Here is a 15,880-nt window from a genome sequence, read left to right as displayed (position 1 = left end):
GGTGTCGAAGCTGGACATGTGGCCTGAACTCGCGCTGTATGCCCTGGAGGTGCTTGCTTGCCCTGCGGCTAGCGTCTTATCAGAGAGGGTGTTTAGTGCGGCTGGGGGAATCATCACGGATAAGCATACCCGCCTGTCAACTGACAGTGCGAACAGGCTTACACTCATAAAGATGAACAAAGCCTGGATTTCCCCAGACATCTCTTCTCCACCAGCGGACAGCAGCGGTACCTAAACAATACATAGGCTGCACCCGCGGATGGAAGAAATCCTACTACTGAAATGGAACTAATACTGTGCTCCCCCTATACTGCTGCTAGTGATATGTTACTGGGGCCTGTCTAGACTGCTACTAGTACTGAAATGGAACTAATACTGTGCTCCCCCTATACTGCTGCTAGTGACATGTTACTGGGGCCTGTCTAGACTGCAACTACTACTGAAATGGAACTAATACTGTGCTCCCCCTATACTGCTGCTAGTGATATGTTACTGGGGCCTGTCTAGACTGCTACTACTACTGAAATGGAACTAATACTGTGCTCCCCCTATACTGCTGCTAGTGATATGTTACTGGGGCCTGTCTTGACTGCTGCTACTACTACTGAAATGGAACTAATACTGTGCTCCCCCTATACTGCTGCTTCGGAATTGTTACTGGGGCCTGTCTAGACTGCAACTACTACTGAAATGGAACTAATACTGTGCTCCCCCTATACTGCTGCTAGTGATATGTTACTTGGGCCTGTCTAGACTGCTACTACTACTGATATGGAACTAATACTGTGCTCCCCCTATACTGCTGCTAGTGATATATTACTGGAGCCTGTTTAGACTGCAACTACTACTGAAATGGAACTAATACTGTGCTCCCCCTATACTGCTGCTTTGGAATTGTTACTGGGGCGTGTCTAGACTGCAACTACTACTGAAATGGAACTAATACTGTGCTCCCCCTATACTGCTGCTTTGGAATTGTTACTGGGGCCTGTCTTGACTGCTACTATTACTGAAATGGGTGGTTGGGCAGCATGTAACCCAGGAGAAGTGACAGCGGAGTGTCATGCAGGCAGTGATTGTGCTTTGTTGGAGGTATTGTGGTGCTTAGCTAAGGTATGCCATGCTAATGAGGGTTTTTCAGAAGTAAAAATTGTTAGGGGGGCCATTCTTGCCGCTATTGTGGCTTAATAGTGGGACCTGTGAACTTGAGATGCAGCCCAACATGTAGCCCCTCGCCTGCCCTATCCGTTGCTGTGTCGTTCCCATCACTTCCTTGAATTTCCCAGATTTTCACAAATGAAAACCTTAGCGAGCATCGGCGATATACAAAAATGCTCGGGTCGCCCATTGACTTCAATGGGGTTCGTTACTCGAAATGAACCCTCGAGCATCGCGGGAAGTTCGACTCGAGTAACGAGCACCCGAGCATTTTGGTGCTCGCTCATCTCTAATCCTAGTTAATTAGCTGTAGTTTGTGGAAGAACCTCACAGGAAGAGTTAATTTAATTGCAGTGCCTCCACAGAAGAAATAAAGCATTACAATATCGTGTTCATTTAACGGATGCACAAGTTAAGTCATTAAAAATGAAAAACACCTTTTCTAGCTCCTCTACATTAAGCGTAATAGATAAGGTTCCTCTATTAACACATTTTTTCATAGACCTAGCCAATTTTGGTTTGATCTGCTAACAATCTATGCATTCACTGCGCATCAAAAGAACAAAGTGCCAGCAGATCCCACCAGATATGGCATAAATGTCTGTTGGATACAGGTCTGACCTCTGGACCGGACTGATGCAGAGACTGTGGGACCCCCGACCTACTTGAATAAGCATAGATTGTGAATAAGCTTTATATATCCAAGATGGGATCCTAAGTCGTTCTCCTTCCTAATATATTTTTGTGCAGAACCTTTGAACAACGTCCTCAAGGATGATAATGGGAACTTGTGACTTCAAAGGCCGAACCTGAACAGAAAATAAAGCTTTAACTTTCTGCAGCTAAAATGTACCTTTACTAGCTCACAGGAAAAAGGGTAAATTAGGATACAGTTGTTCTAATTTTTACATCTTCACATGTTTATTTTTGAAGTCATGATGATTTATAGGAGCATATTAATACATTTACATTTTAGAAGGAGTCTCAGTCCAAATGCATTCATGTCCAGCCAGCTCTTCCAATCATAAACTGAACGGGGTGCCATCTGGCAGTACTAACCCGTGCCATAAAAATATGTGTAATTGCTGAAATTAATGCTGATGACTTTATGCACTAATCCACTGCCCTTTTACAGAACCCTTTATGAGGCCTGACGATATACTGTACAGTATTCCACTAGGAAAAATGAGTGAGTCTACTGCGCGAGGACTCATAAACACCAGCTCCGGAGTAGGGCGAAAGGTAGTTATCCAAGCCACTCGGTGGATTTCAACAGTTCCTTGAAACTACAAGAAAAAAGCTCTTAGTGGCGAGGATGGAATCGGGTCTTCCCACATAAGTCCATAGAACACATTGGCTGGGAGAGGATGTGGCTCCAGCCATGTTTATTCCACCAGGTATCTATGGAGGTCTTCAAATTGGCAAATTCATGACTTTGGCACTGTGAAGTTCATTCTGCCAACAGGGACACTGACTGTCTCGACCCCATTATTCAATCCCCAATCCTTCCTTTAATGACCCACAGCAGTCAAACTCCAGGTAATAATACAAAACATGCTAAACATACTGTAAAAAAAAGCATTAGCCTCGACCACTCAACCCAACACATGAACAAAACATAAGACAGAGGTGGTCCTTGGAGCTACACTATCTAGCCATTAATCTGCCCTCTTTTAAATACCTCCAACCGCTTACCACAGGAACAGGGGGATCACGACCAACCGCAGATGGCTGGTCTAACACTATCCACCCAGCAGAAGGCCAAAGTCAGCCAGACAAAGTACAACCCCAACTCCAAAAATACTGGGGCGCTGTGTAAAATGTAAAGAAAAAAAAAGATAATGATTTGGAAATCTCATCTAACCATGTTTGACCCACAATAGAACATAGAGGGAGAGGGGAGACACTTTCCCATTTCATTTTTAAAAAATGAACTCATTTAGAAATTGATGGCCGCAACACATCTCACAAAAGTTGGACGGGGCCAGGTCTACCACTGTGTAGCATCCGCTCTTCTTGTGAGGAGACCGATCGCTGGAGTTTTGGGAGAGGAATGTTGTCCTGTTCTTGTCTGATGTTGGATTCTCTCTACTCCGCAGTCCTCAGTTTATAATGCACCAAATATTCTCTATTGATCAAAGGTCTGGACTGCAGGCGGCCGGTTCTTTCCCGGACTCTTTTTCTGCGCAGCCATGCTGTTGTGATGGATGCCGTATGTGGTTTAATATTGTATTACTGAAATATACAAGTCCTTCCCTGAAAGAGATGTCTGGATGGAGCATATGTTGTTCTACAACCTCCTATATACTGCTCAGCACTGATAGTTGTGTAAGCTGCCCATGCCATAGGCACTAATGCCATCCCATTCCATTAGAGGTGCAGGACTGTGCGCTGATATAAGCTGGATGATCCCTCTGCTCTGGAGCCCACTGGACACAACGTCTATGCTTTCCAAGAAGGATTTCAAATTTTGATTAATCTGACCACAAAACAGTTTTCCATTTTGCCTCAGTCCATTTAAATGAGCTTTGGCCCAGAGAAAATGCCGGAGTTTCTATATTGTATTGATATATGGCTTCTTCTTTGCCTGATACAGGTTTAACTGAGCCCATGCAGTGATTTACATTACAGAATCATACCTGTTTGTAATGCAGCGCCGCCTGAGGGCCTGCAGATCTCTTGCAACCAATATGGACCACCGGCCTTGTCCCTTGTACACAGGAATTTCTCCAGATTCTCTGAATCTTTGGGTGATACTATGCACTGTAGACGGTGGGATATTAAAACTCTTCGCAATTATATGTTGAGGAACATTTTCAGAAATTTTTCCACAATTTTTTTAACATTGTTTTCAAAGAATGGTGAACCTCTGATCATGTTTACTTCTGAGAGACTCGGTCTCTCTAACATGCTCTTTTTATACACAGTCATGTGACTTAGTAGAAAATTGACGCTCCAGCTGTTTTCCATTAGTATCATTTACTTTTCCAGCCTTCTGTTACCCGTGTTCCAACTTTTGTGAGGTGTGTTGCTGCCATCAATTTTTTAAATGAGTTAACTTTTTTAAATGAAACGGAAAAATGTTTCACTTTCACCTTCTGATGTGTGTTCTAGGTCCTACTGTGAATAAAATATGGTTATATGAGATTTGTAAATCACTGCATTCTTTTTTTCTTTACATTTTGCACAGCTTTTTTTGAATTGTGTTTCTATAAGACTCAGTAAACATGTGGAGAGAACATAACCACTATGAATCCCTTCCACCAACAATTTAATACAAACTCCAAGAACCGCCAACCTGCCAACTCTTGCTGCCATGATAATCACATGAATGCTAGACACCATCCACCAGCTCAAAGAACCCTCCCCCAAAAAATAACACCCTGAGATTCATGGAACAAAAAGAATAAAAGAACTTGTGCCACCAGTTTCAACTAAAGATTCTGCCAACTATAGAATCATAGAATGGTAGAGTTGGAAGGGATCTCCAGGGTCATCGGGTCCAACCCCCTGCTCAGTGCAGAATTTACTAAATCATCCCAGACAGATATTTGTCCAGCCTTTGAAGGAGAACTCCCCACCTCCTGTGGTAACCTGTTCCACTCATTGATCCCCATCACTGTCTAATATCTAATCTGTGTCTCCTCCCTTTCAGTTTCATCCCATTGCTTCTAGTCTTTCCTTGTGCAGATGAGAATAGGGCTGATCCCTCTGCACTGTGACAGCCCTTCAGATATTTGTAGACAGCTATTAAGTCTCCTCTCAGCCTTCTCTTCTGCAAGCTAAACATTCCCAGATCCTTTAACCGTTCCTCATAGGACATGATTTGCAAACCGCTCACCATCTCTGAACTTTCTCCATGCTGTATCTAAGTATCCTTAAACAGGAGTTGTTCACTTTGAAAAGTGGTGGAACTTATTACTGGGAAGGTAATATCTAATAGGTTAGAGGGTGCACCTGAGCTCTTGATTTTTCGAGATGCATATGAGGAGACCAATGCTATGAATGAAGCATTATAATTGAGGGGCCCTGTTACAGATTTTGCATTGGGGCTAAACAATTACAAGTGACATTATGCCACTGCCCACGAGGATGCAGATAGACATCCACAGGATCGGAGGTAGATGCCCATGAGAGGTAAACCCACCCATAAAGACTGAGGTAGATACACATGAGCTCAAAGTATCCTGATGTGAGTGAATTCGGTCATATTCCCATGGAAATTGTATCAACCATGACCCAATGACTACAAGAAATCAAAACTTGACCAAAGAACTAGACCATCATCGACTCATTCCTCCGCTAATGATAATGAGATGACTCTGCTTGACCTGTCCCAGTTTACCAGAGCTGACAAGTGAGCTGCAGTAAAGAGGAAGCGCCAGCCTATTGTGACCTCTCTAGTGGCGCCTGTGAGAGCTGAAATATTTCAAAAACTTTTTTAATAAATATGTTTATAATAAAAACCTGATTTATGTAAAAGGTAATTTCCTTCCTTCAATGGTCGGTTTCCATTAGTTACACGGGAATGAAAAGAAAGTCAATTATCAGCAATAGTTTATGGCAAAATAATTAGACTGAGGCAAAATAGTTTTTAGAGAAATGACTCTTCATAAAGCAAAAAGCAAGCAGATGTCCGCCCGGAAAACCTGGTTTCTATTACATGTGTATTCTGTTCTGTATGAAAGTCTTCTCCTCGTTGAGTGTTGACGACCCTACAGACCCCGGCGAGATCCGTCCAATCAGAACAGAGTTTGTATTGACAAATATTTTGCTGACATCACGGCCCGAGTAGGACGTCTGATAATGGGTTTTCCAGGACTAGGTAAGACCTCATTAGAGGTAACTTATAGGGTGTGTTCTTACAAGACGACTGAAACACTAAGGAAAAAACAACATCCCCTTTCTGTGATCGGATTTTCTCTCCTTATTGACTGTCATAAATTCAGGGGCTTGTTTTATGTTCTTTGATCCTCTGGGTATTTGACTCAAGATCAATTTTCAGCACACGAAAGAAATCGAGGACAGAACTAAACGTACTCATAAACTTTGGCTTAGTGGAAGCAGAAAGAATACAGCAAGGCCAAGATTTCAGACGAAAATACTTTAAAAAATGTTCACCTTAAAATGCCGCCGGACTGGAATAGGTTCGACTCCTCCTTAAATAAAGGTGAAATTCCTATAATCTGAACTGATGAGATTGTGAACTATTGGAAACTCTGGATCACCATACCTTAATAACGTTCTGGGTGTCTCTTGGAGTTTCAAGGACACTTCTTGAAGCTTTAACTCTATTGGGTTACAATTACCAGGACTTTGAGACCGCTGGGTCCAGAAAAGGGGACTTGTACAGTATGAGGATGTAATGGGGTGAAGGGAGCGACTGAATGACCGAGCTGCTCTGACAAGTGGCCCCATCAACCGTGCTAAGTCCTGTCCCCTCCCAAGGGTCCCGAAGGTCCTAGGTGAGGGCAAGCGTCCTATAAAAGGCTATGTACTGCGCCACAGCCCTAGTGTGATGCATTTAAATAGCCTTGCTTTGCCGAATTTCACTTTCATTTCCGGACACAGATGATGATGAGGAGTGCTAAATGCCCAAAAATAGAACAGACTCCGCTCAAAAATCGAGTGGCTGTCTGAGGCTGTGTGACAGGCTCCATTGAGAACAATGGGAGGCTCTGACAGCGTTTGGTGCTCTGGACCACCAAGGCTTCACGTCGGAGGAGAGAAAGTTTCCCCCCCTCCCAGCTATTACCCTGATGTAGAGACGGATGGCCATATGAAGGTCTGCCATGTGTGAGGCAAGCATTACTGAGGGTCATAAGTGCACTTGTTGCCCGGGGACTATTAAGTGTATATCATTCGCCAGGGTGAAGGCTGTGAACCTTAATGGGTTACCCAAAAGCGTTAATGTATTTGGTAGGCACGAATTACGGCGCCAATTTAGTGTAAGGCCTTGTTTAGGTATTTAAGAGTAAGTGGATAATGATGCCATGTCATATATTTATTGTGGCTGTAATGGCACAGCAGCGCCCCCGGTGGATAACCCATGAAAGATAAAAAGGGATTCTGCATATTGTGAGTCGCATGTGACAAGGCCGTCTGTGCATAATGCTTATAACGCCATACGTGTGCATAGCTTAAGAGCGCCACAGACCGTGGGCTGAAGGGAGAGAGTAAAGTGGGTTCCCCCCGTATGTATGTGGATCGGAGACATTTCATTGAGAGTTGCCAAAGTCTAGTTCGATTCTGCATAACAGGAAAGACCCGAGATAATAACATGTGACCTGCTGCTGCCAATTGGGAGAGATTGAGAGATGATATATAAACCGGTCGATTATGCCGGATGGGATATAAACAAAGTTTGGTTACTGTCTCTTTAAGAGAATGAAGATGATACGATACGTAATGCTATGTGATGTTATTACGCAGTGTTTAAGCATGCTGAACCCCAACGGAGCGAATTACCGTAAATACTGTTCTCATTCAGTAAAAGTTTATTTTTGCTATATGAGCCGCCTCCATCCCTGATTGCCCCCTCTGCGCCACCAGATACCATCCACCTGTATCAAGGCCACATGTACTCAGGTGTATTAGAGCTTTTATAAACAGCCCCTATGCCACATATACCAATTACTTCTACCTCCTAAAGAAACACGAAACATAGAAAGTTAGCAAAATAATAAAAAACATCTCGGTGATTCCTCTCTTCAATCTTCTTCTTTCCTTTTATCCCGTTTTAGTTTTTATTCAAATTAAAACTTGGAAATACAGTATATAGAACAATCTTAGCATGTCCATGAGAGGAGCCGTGTCCTTCCCTGCTACTCCTCACAGTCCTGTGTCTGCCTGTAAGACCACTGGCTGCAGCAGGAGCCTCTCCCCACTGCCAAAGACAAAAGGAGTGAGGAACTCCGCCCACACCTTGGCTAAGCTCCGCCCTAGACTTGTACAAAATGCAGCACACTTATCAAACATTCTGCAACAGGTTGTTAAAATTGTCACATTTTGCCCTGGCGAATAAAAAGCACACAGTAAAAGACTTCGATTACTCAGGTCATGGTGATTCAGCCCAAAAAATGATGCACTTTCAGGACCAAAGTGTGCGAGGACATAGATGAGAACTGTGTCGGAAAAACGCATTCCATTTAAACCCCCTTCATATTACAGGATGTAACTCAGGGTCAGCACAGGATACGTAATGTATGTACACAGTGATTCCACCAGCAGAATAGTGAGTGCAGCTCTGGGGTATAATACAGGATGTAACTCAGGAGCAGTACAGGATAAGTAATGTATGTACACAGTGACTCCACCAGTAGAATAGTGAGTGCAGCTCTGGAGTATAATACAGGATGTAACTCAGGCACAGTACTGGATAAGTAATGTATGTATACATTGACTCCACCAGTAGAATAGTGAGTGCAGCTCTGGAGTATAATACAGGATGGAACTCAGGAGCAATACAGGATAAGTAATGTATGTACACAGTGACTCCACCAGCAGAATAGTGAGTGCAGCTCTGGGGTATAATACAGGATGGAACTCAGGATCAGTACAGGATAAGTAATGTATGTACACAGTGACTCCACCAGTAGAATAGTGAGTGCAGCTCTGGAGTATAATACTGGATGTAACTCAGGATCAGTACAGGATAAGTAATGTATGTACACAGTGACTCCACCAGCAGAATAGTGAGTACAGCTCTGGGGTATAATACAGGATGTAACTCAAGATCAGTACAGGATAAGTAATGTATGTACACAGTGAACCCACCAGGAGAATAGTGAGTGCAGCTCTGGAGTATAATATAGGATGTAACTCAGGATCAGTACAGGATAAGTAATGTATGTACACAGTGACTCCACCAGCAGAATAGTGAGTGCAGCTCTAGAGTATAATACAGGATGTAACTCAGGATCAGTACAGGATAAGTAATGTATCTACATAGTGACTCCACCAGCAGAATAGTGAGTGCAGCTCTGGAGTATAATACAGGATGTAACTCAGGATCAGTACAGGATAAGTAATGTATGTACACAATGACTGTACCAGCAGAATAGTGAGTGCAGCTCTGGAGTATAATATAGGATGTAACTCAGGATCAGTACAGGATAAGTAATGTATGTATACAGTGACTCCACCAGCAGAATAGTGAGTGCAGCTCTGGAGTATAATACAGGATAAGTAATGTATGTACATAGTGACTCCACCACCAGCAGAATACTGAGCGCAGCTCTGCAGTATAATACAGGATGTTACTCAGGATCAGTACAGGATAAGTAATGTATTGAGTTTACAAAGTGACTCAATTTTTTATGTGAACTACATCTATATAAAACTTTAAAGCAAAGCTCAAAGATGGACGTACCACTTCAATATGCACAAGTCAAACATGAAGTTATTGGCTAAGGAAGGGGGATTTTTGTTGTCAACTGTTTTGTGAAAATCCCTCAGTCAAAAAATAACTTCTGACTTTGGCCAGTGTTACCTATAGAATTCGTATTTTTGCATACTTTTGCCTCCCGTTACTCATAGGGACAGGGTCCTCATATCCTCCTCTGTACAATCAAAGTTCCCATATAATATTAATCTCTGGAGTCAAGGATTCTGATTCATTTCAATTAAAAGCCCTTTTTTCCCAAAACCCCAGCAATCGTTTTCCTGTAGATTTCGTACAAACCTCACTGAAGCGGCGGTGAGTCACCCCGTGCCATGAATCCAGAGCTTTCAACAGTTGGTAAGAGCCTTTCATTATCATAATATGCAGACACAAATCATGTGCCGGCTTTATGTTAGACGCAACTCAAGAGCTTCAGACAGCAGAAAAAATTCCGTCTACACTTGAGTCACACTCTAAGCAGTTTTTATTTGGCCGGGGAAAGTTTTCATGTCTGGCAGGCCCATTGTTTGTAATCTCATACAATTAAATATACTTTACATGTTGCTCTTGACCAAGATTATGGATTTTTAACTCATTTTTGGAGTCGGAAGAGGAGGAGCATTTGACAAAAATCATGTAAAAAAACGTTGCTGAACACTTTAGTGAGAAAAATGGTGCCAATGTTTCATCTCACGTTATTTTTTTCAGCAAGGAATTTTTTGTAGGTTTTCTTCTATGCGGGTAAAAAAATGTTTTACATGCGATTTCTGATTTCATTGTGAAAATTCATAAATAGCACATCCAGAACTGTTATTTTTGGGATCATTCATTGGTTTATTTTTGAATTTTTTTAATGATTTTAAAATGTGATAAATTTTGTGCTGAAAAGTAGAAAAAAAAGTTTGAGTTTAGTCCCATTTGATCCCTTAACCCCTTGAGTGGCACGCCCGGAAATTTTCCAGATGAGCTCCACTGCTCATAGTGACATAGCCCGGAAGACTTCCGGGCCATGTATCACTATGGGAGCTGCAGAGCACAATGCCACAAGCTGTGACAGTGTGCTCTACCTGCACAGACCCACAGAGAACAAAGCAAGGGCTTTGGAAAACCAGCAGAAGATATTGCCGATATGCCAGCAATCTCCTGCTTTGTTTACAGGTTGCCATAGAGACCATCGGCTTGTCAGAAGCAAGCCGATGGTCTCTGTGGCAGGGAGATCTTGGTGCTTGGCTGTCAGAGGACAGCTAGGTACCAGCTCTTACAGCAGAGATCAGAGAAAACCTCCGATCTCTGCTGTGTTAATCCTTTACATGCTGCAGTCTATGTGACTGCAGCATGTAAAGGGCTGTCACTGCAGCATGTAAAGGGCTGTCACCATCGGACCCCGGAATGTGATCAGGGGTCCTGATGGGTCTCTGTGGAAGTCCCCTAAAGGGACAAAAAATAAAAATTAAAAATAAAAAAAAAATAAAATAAAAAAGTAAAAAAATTATAAAAAAAATAATAAAAACTCTTGTCTCCCTTTACTTTGTAAAAAATCAAAAATACAATCACACATGTGGTATCCCTGCGTCGTAATGACCCAGAGAAGGAAGTTAATACATTATTTAACCCCTTAATGACATGGCCCCTTTTTTTCTTTTTTCCCCATTTCTTTTTTTCCTCCACCCTGCTTAAAAATTCACAACTTGTCCCGTAAAAAACAAGCCCTTATATGGCCATGTCAATGGAAAAATGAAAAAGTTATGGCTCTTGAGACGCAACTGCAAAATTAGTTGAAATTCAATGATTAGACCATTTTTTAAAAAAACCTGCCCTGGTGGGCACGACAGGGTGGTAGGAAACCCGCCTCTCAAGGGGTTAAGGGGGCATGTGTGACTATAAAATCATGGGTGAGTTTTAGGGCTTATTGTTTTTTGCAGTAAGTAGTTTAGCTTTAAACCCTGGGGAAACAATCGGTCGTGGTCTCAGCAGCCGGACACACAGCGGTCAAAACTTTTGGCATGACCCTACAACTTTTCAAAAGTTTTTAGAAAGTGTAGTTGTACTTTAAAGGGTTATCCCATCACAGGCTCTTTCAGTAGTAGTTGCTCTTGGTCCCTCTACCAACAGCTGATTTTGCCAGATAAAACTTTGGCGCATCCAGGCATTTACCCTGCATGAGAAATGTAGTGTCACACATTAACCATTTAAATGAATAGCTGTCAATGTAATACCCGGACGACTTGAATTTGCCAGAGTTCTCTGTAAGAGCAGCTGACTGATGGAGGGTGGCCTTCAATATGACATCCATATGTTCTTATTAAACATATTGACAGCCGTACTTTGGGTACTAGAAATATGGACATGGGATGTTGATCCAGGCATTTATTAACTTACCATATTAGTAATTGGGAAGGAATTTCTTCCTCTAATATGGGGCAACTAGCAATCGTCTCATAGGATTTGTTCTTGCCTTCCTTTGAATCAAGACAAGTAGGATTCTAGGTTGGACTTAAGGTACCTGTGTCTTCAACCTTATCAACTAGATTATCCTTGTTGTCGTCATGAGAAAACACCTTTAATGTGTGCTCATAAGGCAGTTATATGGAACCTATTTACCAGGGGGTAAAAAAATGTATAGCCTTTGTGAGGAACATCAACTGCCTCCTGTTACTGTAAAATTAAAGTAGTTGGTGCTGCTGTCTTCTGGGGAACCTCTAATTAATTTACAACGAACCAATTCTGATTGTCAAGCAAACAGTAAAGGAGTTTTACAAATTTGATCACCACATTATGAATGCAATGTTTGCTTATGTTCCAAGCCAAACTCACCGGTCTTGTGTTCCATGAGATCCTAACTTTTCGTTCTTTAGACAATAATCTGGAGAGCTTTGAAGATATATAAGTTCGTTTTCCCGTACCGGCCGAATATCCAGGTCCTTTGGCACCAGTTGTTTCCGTGTACCCATTGGTCGGTGAACTACCTTTGTTGCTGATAGATACTTGGTTTTAAGTTCCAAAGCGATCTCTCGAAGTTCCAGCAAACCTTTCCAACAGGTCTTAATAGAGCAGGACCCCGAAACTCCGTGGCATTTACACTTCAGATCCAAAGAGGATTTCAACACCTGAAGACAAAAATGCTATTGAAAAACCCAACAAAAAAAATGCATGCAGTCATAAATATACCAAGATTTATATGCCTAACCCATAAGGACGGATACACAACAGACCGATATCATGGTGGAATATAGTTCTACCATCTGAAAAGATTAAAATGCCCATCTGCAACTACCCCAACAAAGATATTCCCAACAAAAAATCCTAATTCACCTCATGGAAGCCATATTGCTCATCTCCTAACTTTTTCAAAAGCATATAACAAAAATCAATGGAATTGTGGAACTCGACACATGTAGAAAACTCAAAAATTTATATTATCTAGTATTTTTCTTATTTTTGGGGGCTATGTTCACATCTGCACCATTTGGAGCTTTCGATGGAGATCCAACATTTAGTATGATTCCTGCTGAAAGGCTGAGAGGCCCCATTGCAATAAATGAGGTCAGTTGGGCAACATCTGGGTCAGACATGTTCCAGTTCTGGCACTTCTGTTTGGATTGATGTTCCACTCCTAAGGAGTCGAACAACAGAACTCAGAAGCGTTGGTGTGAACTTTGCCTTAGGTGTTTTTGGCAAGGATCAATATATAAAACCCAATTGTATATGTACATCTTGTAGTATCCACTCACCTGTCTCCCCACTTCACTGTTGTGGAGGTGCATAAGTTTATTGGCTTGTGATCCTGCCTTTTTCATCTTCATTGGGGCATCAGAGAACTTAGAGCCCATCATAAGACCATAGTTGACATTGTCAGCACATCCTCCCCAACGAGAACCTTGGTCCAGTGTCTCCCCAGGTATGGGGCCACAAGTACAACCTGGTAGGTCCCCAACGGTACAAGCTCTAGCAATTGTATGGCTTATGGTGGCGGCAGACAAAGCATATACAAAAGCCGACTCCCTTGTCCCTGAAAAACAAAAATGTAATCTGTTCATTCTTCTGTTCATTGTATAATTCTAGTACAGTATATGACTAAAGCCGGAGGAACACAACACTCGTGATTCAGCAGACGTGGCCAATTCAATTAGTATGACTACTGGGACATGGAATGGACATGCTTCAATATTTCGCTACAGGTATCGCAACATTTTATAAAAATTGGATGAAATTTTCCCACATGGCACTCCCTGTGCCGCCATATGATAAGTCACCACATTAAGCTAGAAGCTCTATAAGGCCTCGGTCAGACGGGATTTTTCGCGCGATTTGCGCATGCGCATGCGTCCGGCGATTTTATAGAACCATTGCTTTGCAATGGTATCGGACACATGAGCGCTTTTTATGCGCTCGTCCGATAAATTATAGAACAGAAATCGCAGATCGCACCTATCTGCGATCTGCGATTCCTGTTCTCTTCTCTATATGCGCTCAATGGGGCTGGCGGCAGCAGCGCCGACCCCATTAAGAACATATAGAAGACAAATCATTCTTCTCTGCCACAGCTGTAACAGCTGTGGCAGAGAAGAACGATGTTTGCCCATTGAATTCAATGGAGCCGGCAATACAGCCGGCTCCATTGAAAGCAATGGGCTGCCGGCGAGCGCGGTATGAATTTTCGGGAAGGGCTTAAAAATATAAGCCCTTCCCTGAAAATCATCCAGAAATGTGTAAAAACAAAAAAAAAATATACTCACCTGGTCCCGGCAGACGGAGTTCAGCCGCGGCCGGCCGTCAGTTCTCCTGAACTCCTGTGAGTAGTATTCAGCAGCCGGGGATTTAAAATCCCCGCCTGCTGAATGAGCTGCCTCTGATTGGTCACAGCCCTCACCAATCAGAAGCAGCTCTCACTCACCCATTCATGAATTCATGAATGGGTGAGTGAGTGCTGCCTCTGATTGGCTCAGCGCAGGGACCAATCGGGGCAGCTCTCAGCTGAATGAACTCTGGCTGCCGGGACCAGGTGAGTATATATTTTTTTTTTTGTTTTTACACATTTCTGGATGAATTTCAGGGAAGGGCTTATATTTTTAAGCCCTTCCCGAAAATTCATCATGAGATCGCCCGCAGCCCATTGCTTTCAATGGAGCCGGCTGTATTGCCGGCTCCATTGAATTCAATGCACTGGACAGCTCCGGCCCATTTCTAATGAAACGCGGCTAGGAGCAGTTTTTTGGGGCGATTTTTCAGCCCTGGTCACGCGATTTGTGGATGTGCATCCGTCATGCGATCCGCAAATCGCGGGGAAAAACGCCCGTGTGACCGAGGCCTAATACTGCTAATTATAGAGCATGCCAAAATACGTAGGTATAGTGCAGAACCATATAAATCTACGGTCACCATATTACAGTTTCATATACTTTTGAGGTTGTTCGTTTTTGAATTTGTTTGTTTTTGAGGTTGTTTGAAGCTGTAAAATAGAAACAAGTCTAATGAGCCTAAAGGTTGGCCGCTGAACGGCAAGTTTAAATCTTTGGTTAGAGTCAACTCAAAATGTAATCTCCCAAACTTTGATACTTAAAGATATTCCTTTTTCTAGACAAAAATAGTTCAATTTAGAATTTTTGTTTAAATTAAACAAATTAAAAGAAAAAAAATGATAAAAAAAACTACGAAAATAGAATAAATTTTACAAATGTTCATGAAAACTTGAGGCACGTAGAACTATGAGTTTCATTTGAAGATGTATTCAACTCCAAGGAATATTCAACATCGCTTCATGACCCAGTGCCAAATTATTCATACCTAATGGACACCAAAAATGCGGAAAAGAACATCAACACTGTTATTTTATTGGTCATTTTCATCGTCTTCATTTACAAGTAACTCTCAGATTATTAACGCTGCTCTCGAAAATTGAGGTGCCGAATATTTCTCTTCTCGGTGTCGGAAAGTTGTCATTTCCTGGCCGTGTTTAGCTTCTCTAAACCACATAATGAAAAAGAATAACACAATCCTCGTAGTCAGAAGGTTGACTCGTTAATGCTAATGAAGAGCAGCTTTCTCACACCAAAAGGAGTTCCCTCAACACTTGATGGACCTCCGTGGTCAATGACTCTCTGATGGCTAATGTTACAGAGGAAGGAGGTCTTGTTTTGTAAATGAATTTCCTAAGCGCCGCTGAGGATGGGAAGTAGAAAAAGGAAAAAAGAGCCTTTAGGTTTAGCTCACAAATATACCACAAAATCAGCTAAAGGAAAGAACTGAAAATGGTAACAAAAAACTGCAGGGATTACAAAAAGGTAAACAAAAGAATAAAAGAAAAAATGTTAACATTGGCAAAAAATATGTAAATTTAAT

General features: G+C 42.2%; 1 protein-coding gene across 2 annotated transcripts in view; it reads right to left on the bottom strand.

The window, feature by feature from the left end:
• The window catches only part of WNT11 (Wnt family member 11), a 109,712-nt gene that overhangs the window by 21,509 nt on the left and 72,323 nt on the right, over positions 1-15,880 (bottom strand). For both annotated transcript variants that reach the window (XM_066588285.1, XM_066588286.1), the window contains 2 exons: positions 13,273-13,550; positions 12,356-12,648 (listed from right to left, as the gene is read on the bottom strand). In XM_066588285.1, coding sequence (XP_066444382.1) covers positions 12,356-12,648; positions 13,273-13,550 — 571 coding nt within the window. The remainder of the gene's footprint in view (positions 1-12,355; positions 12,649-13,272; positions 13,551-15,880) is intronic.

Source organism: Eleutherodactylus coqui, chromosome 1 (genome assembly GCF_035609145.1).
Source record: "Eleutherodactylus coqui strain aEleCoq1 chromosome 1, aEleCoq1.hap1, whole genome shotgun sequence".
Taxonomy (NCBI): Eukaryota; Metazoa; Chordata; class Amphibia; order Anura; family Eleutherodactylidae; genus Eleutherodactylus; species Eleutherodactylus coqui.
The sequence above is the reverse complement of the archived record's forward strand: the minus strand, read 5'-3'. Positions and strand labels throughout refer to the sequence as shown.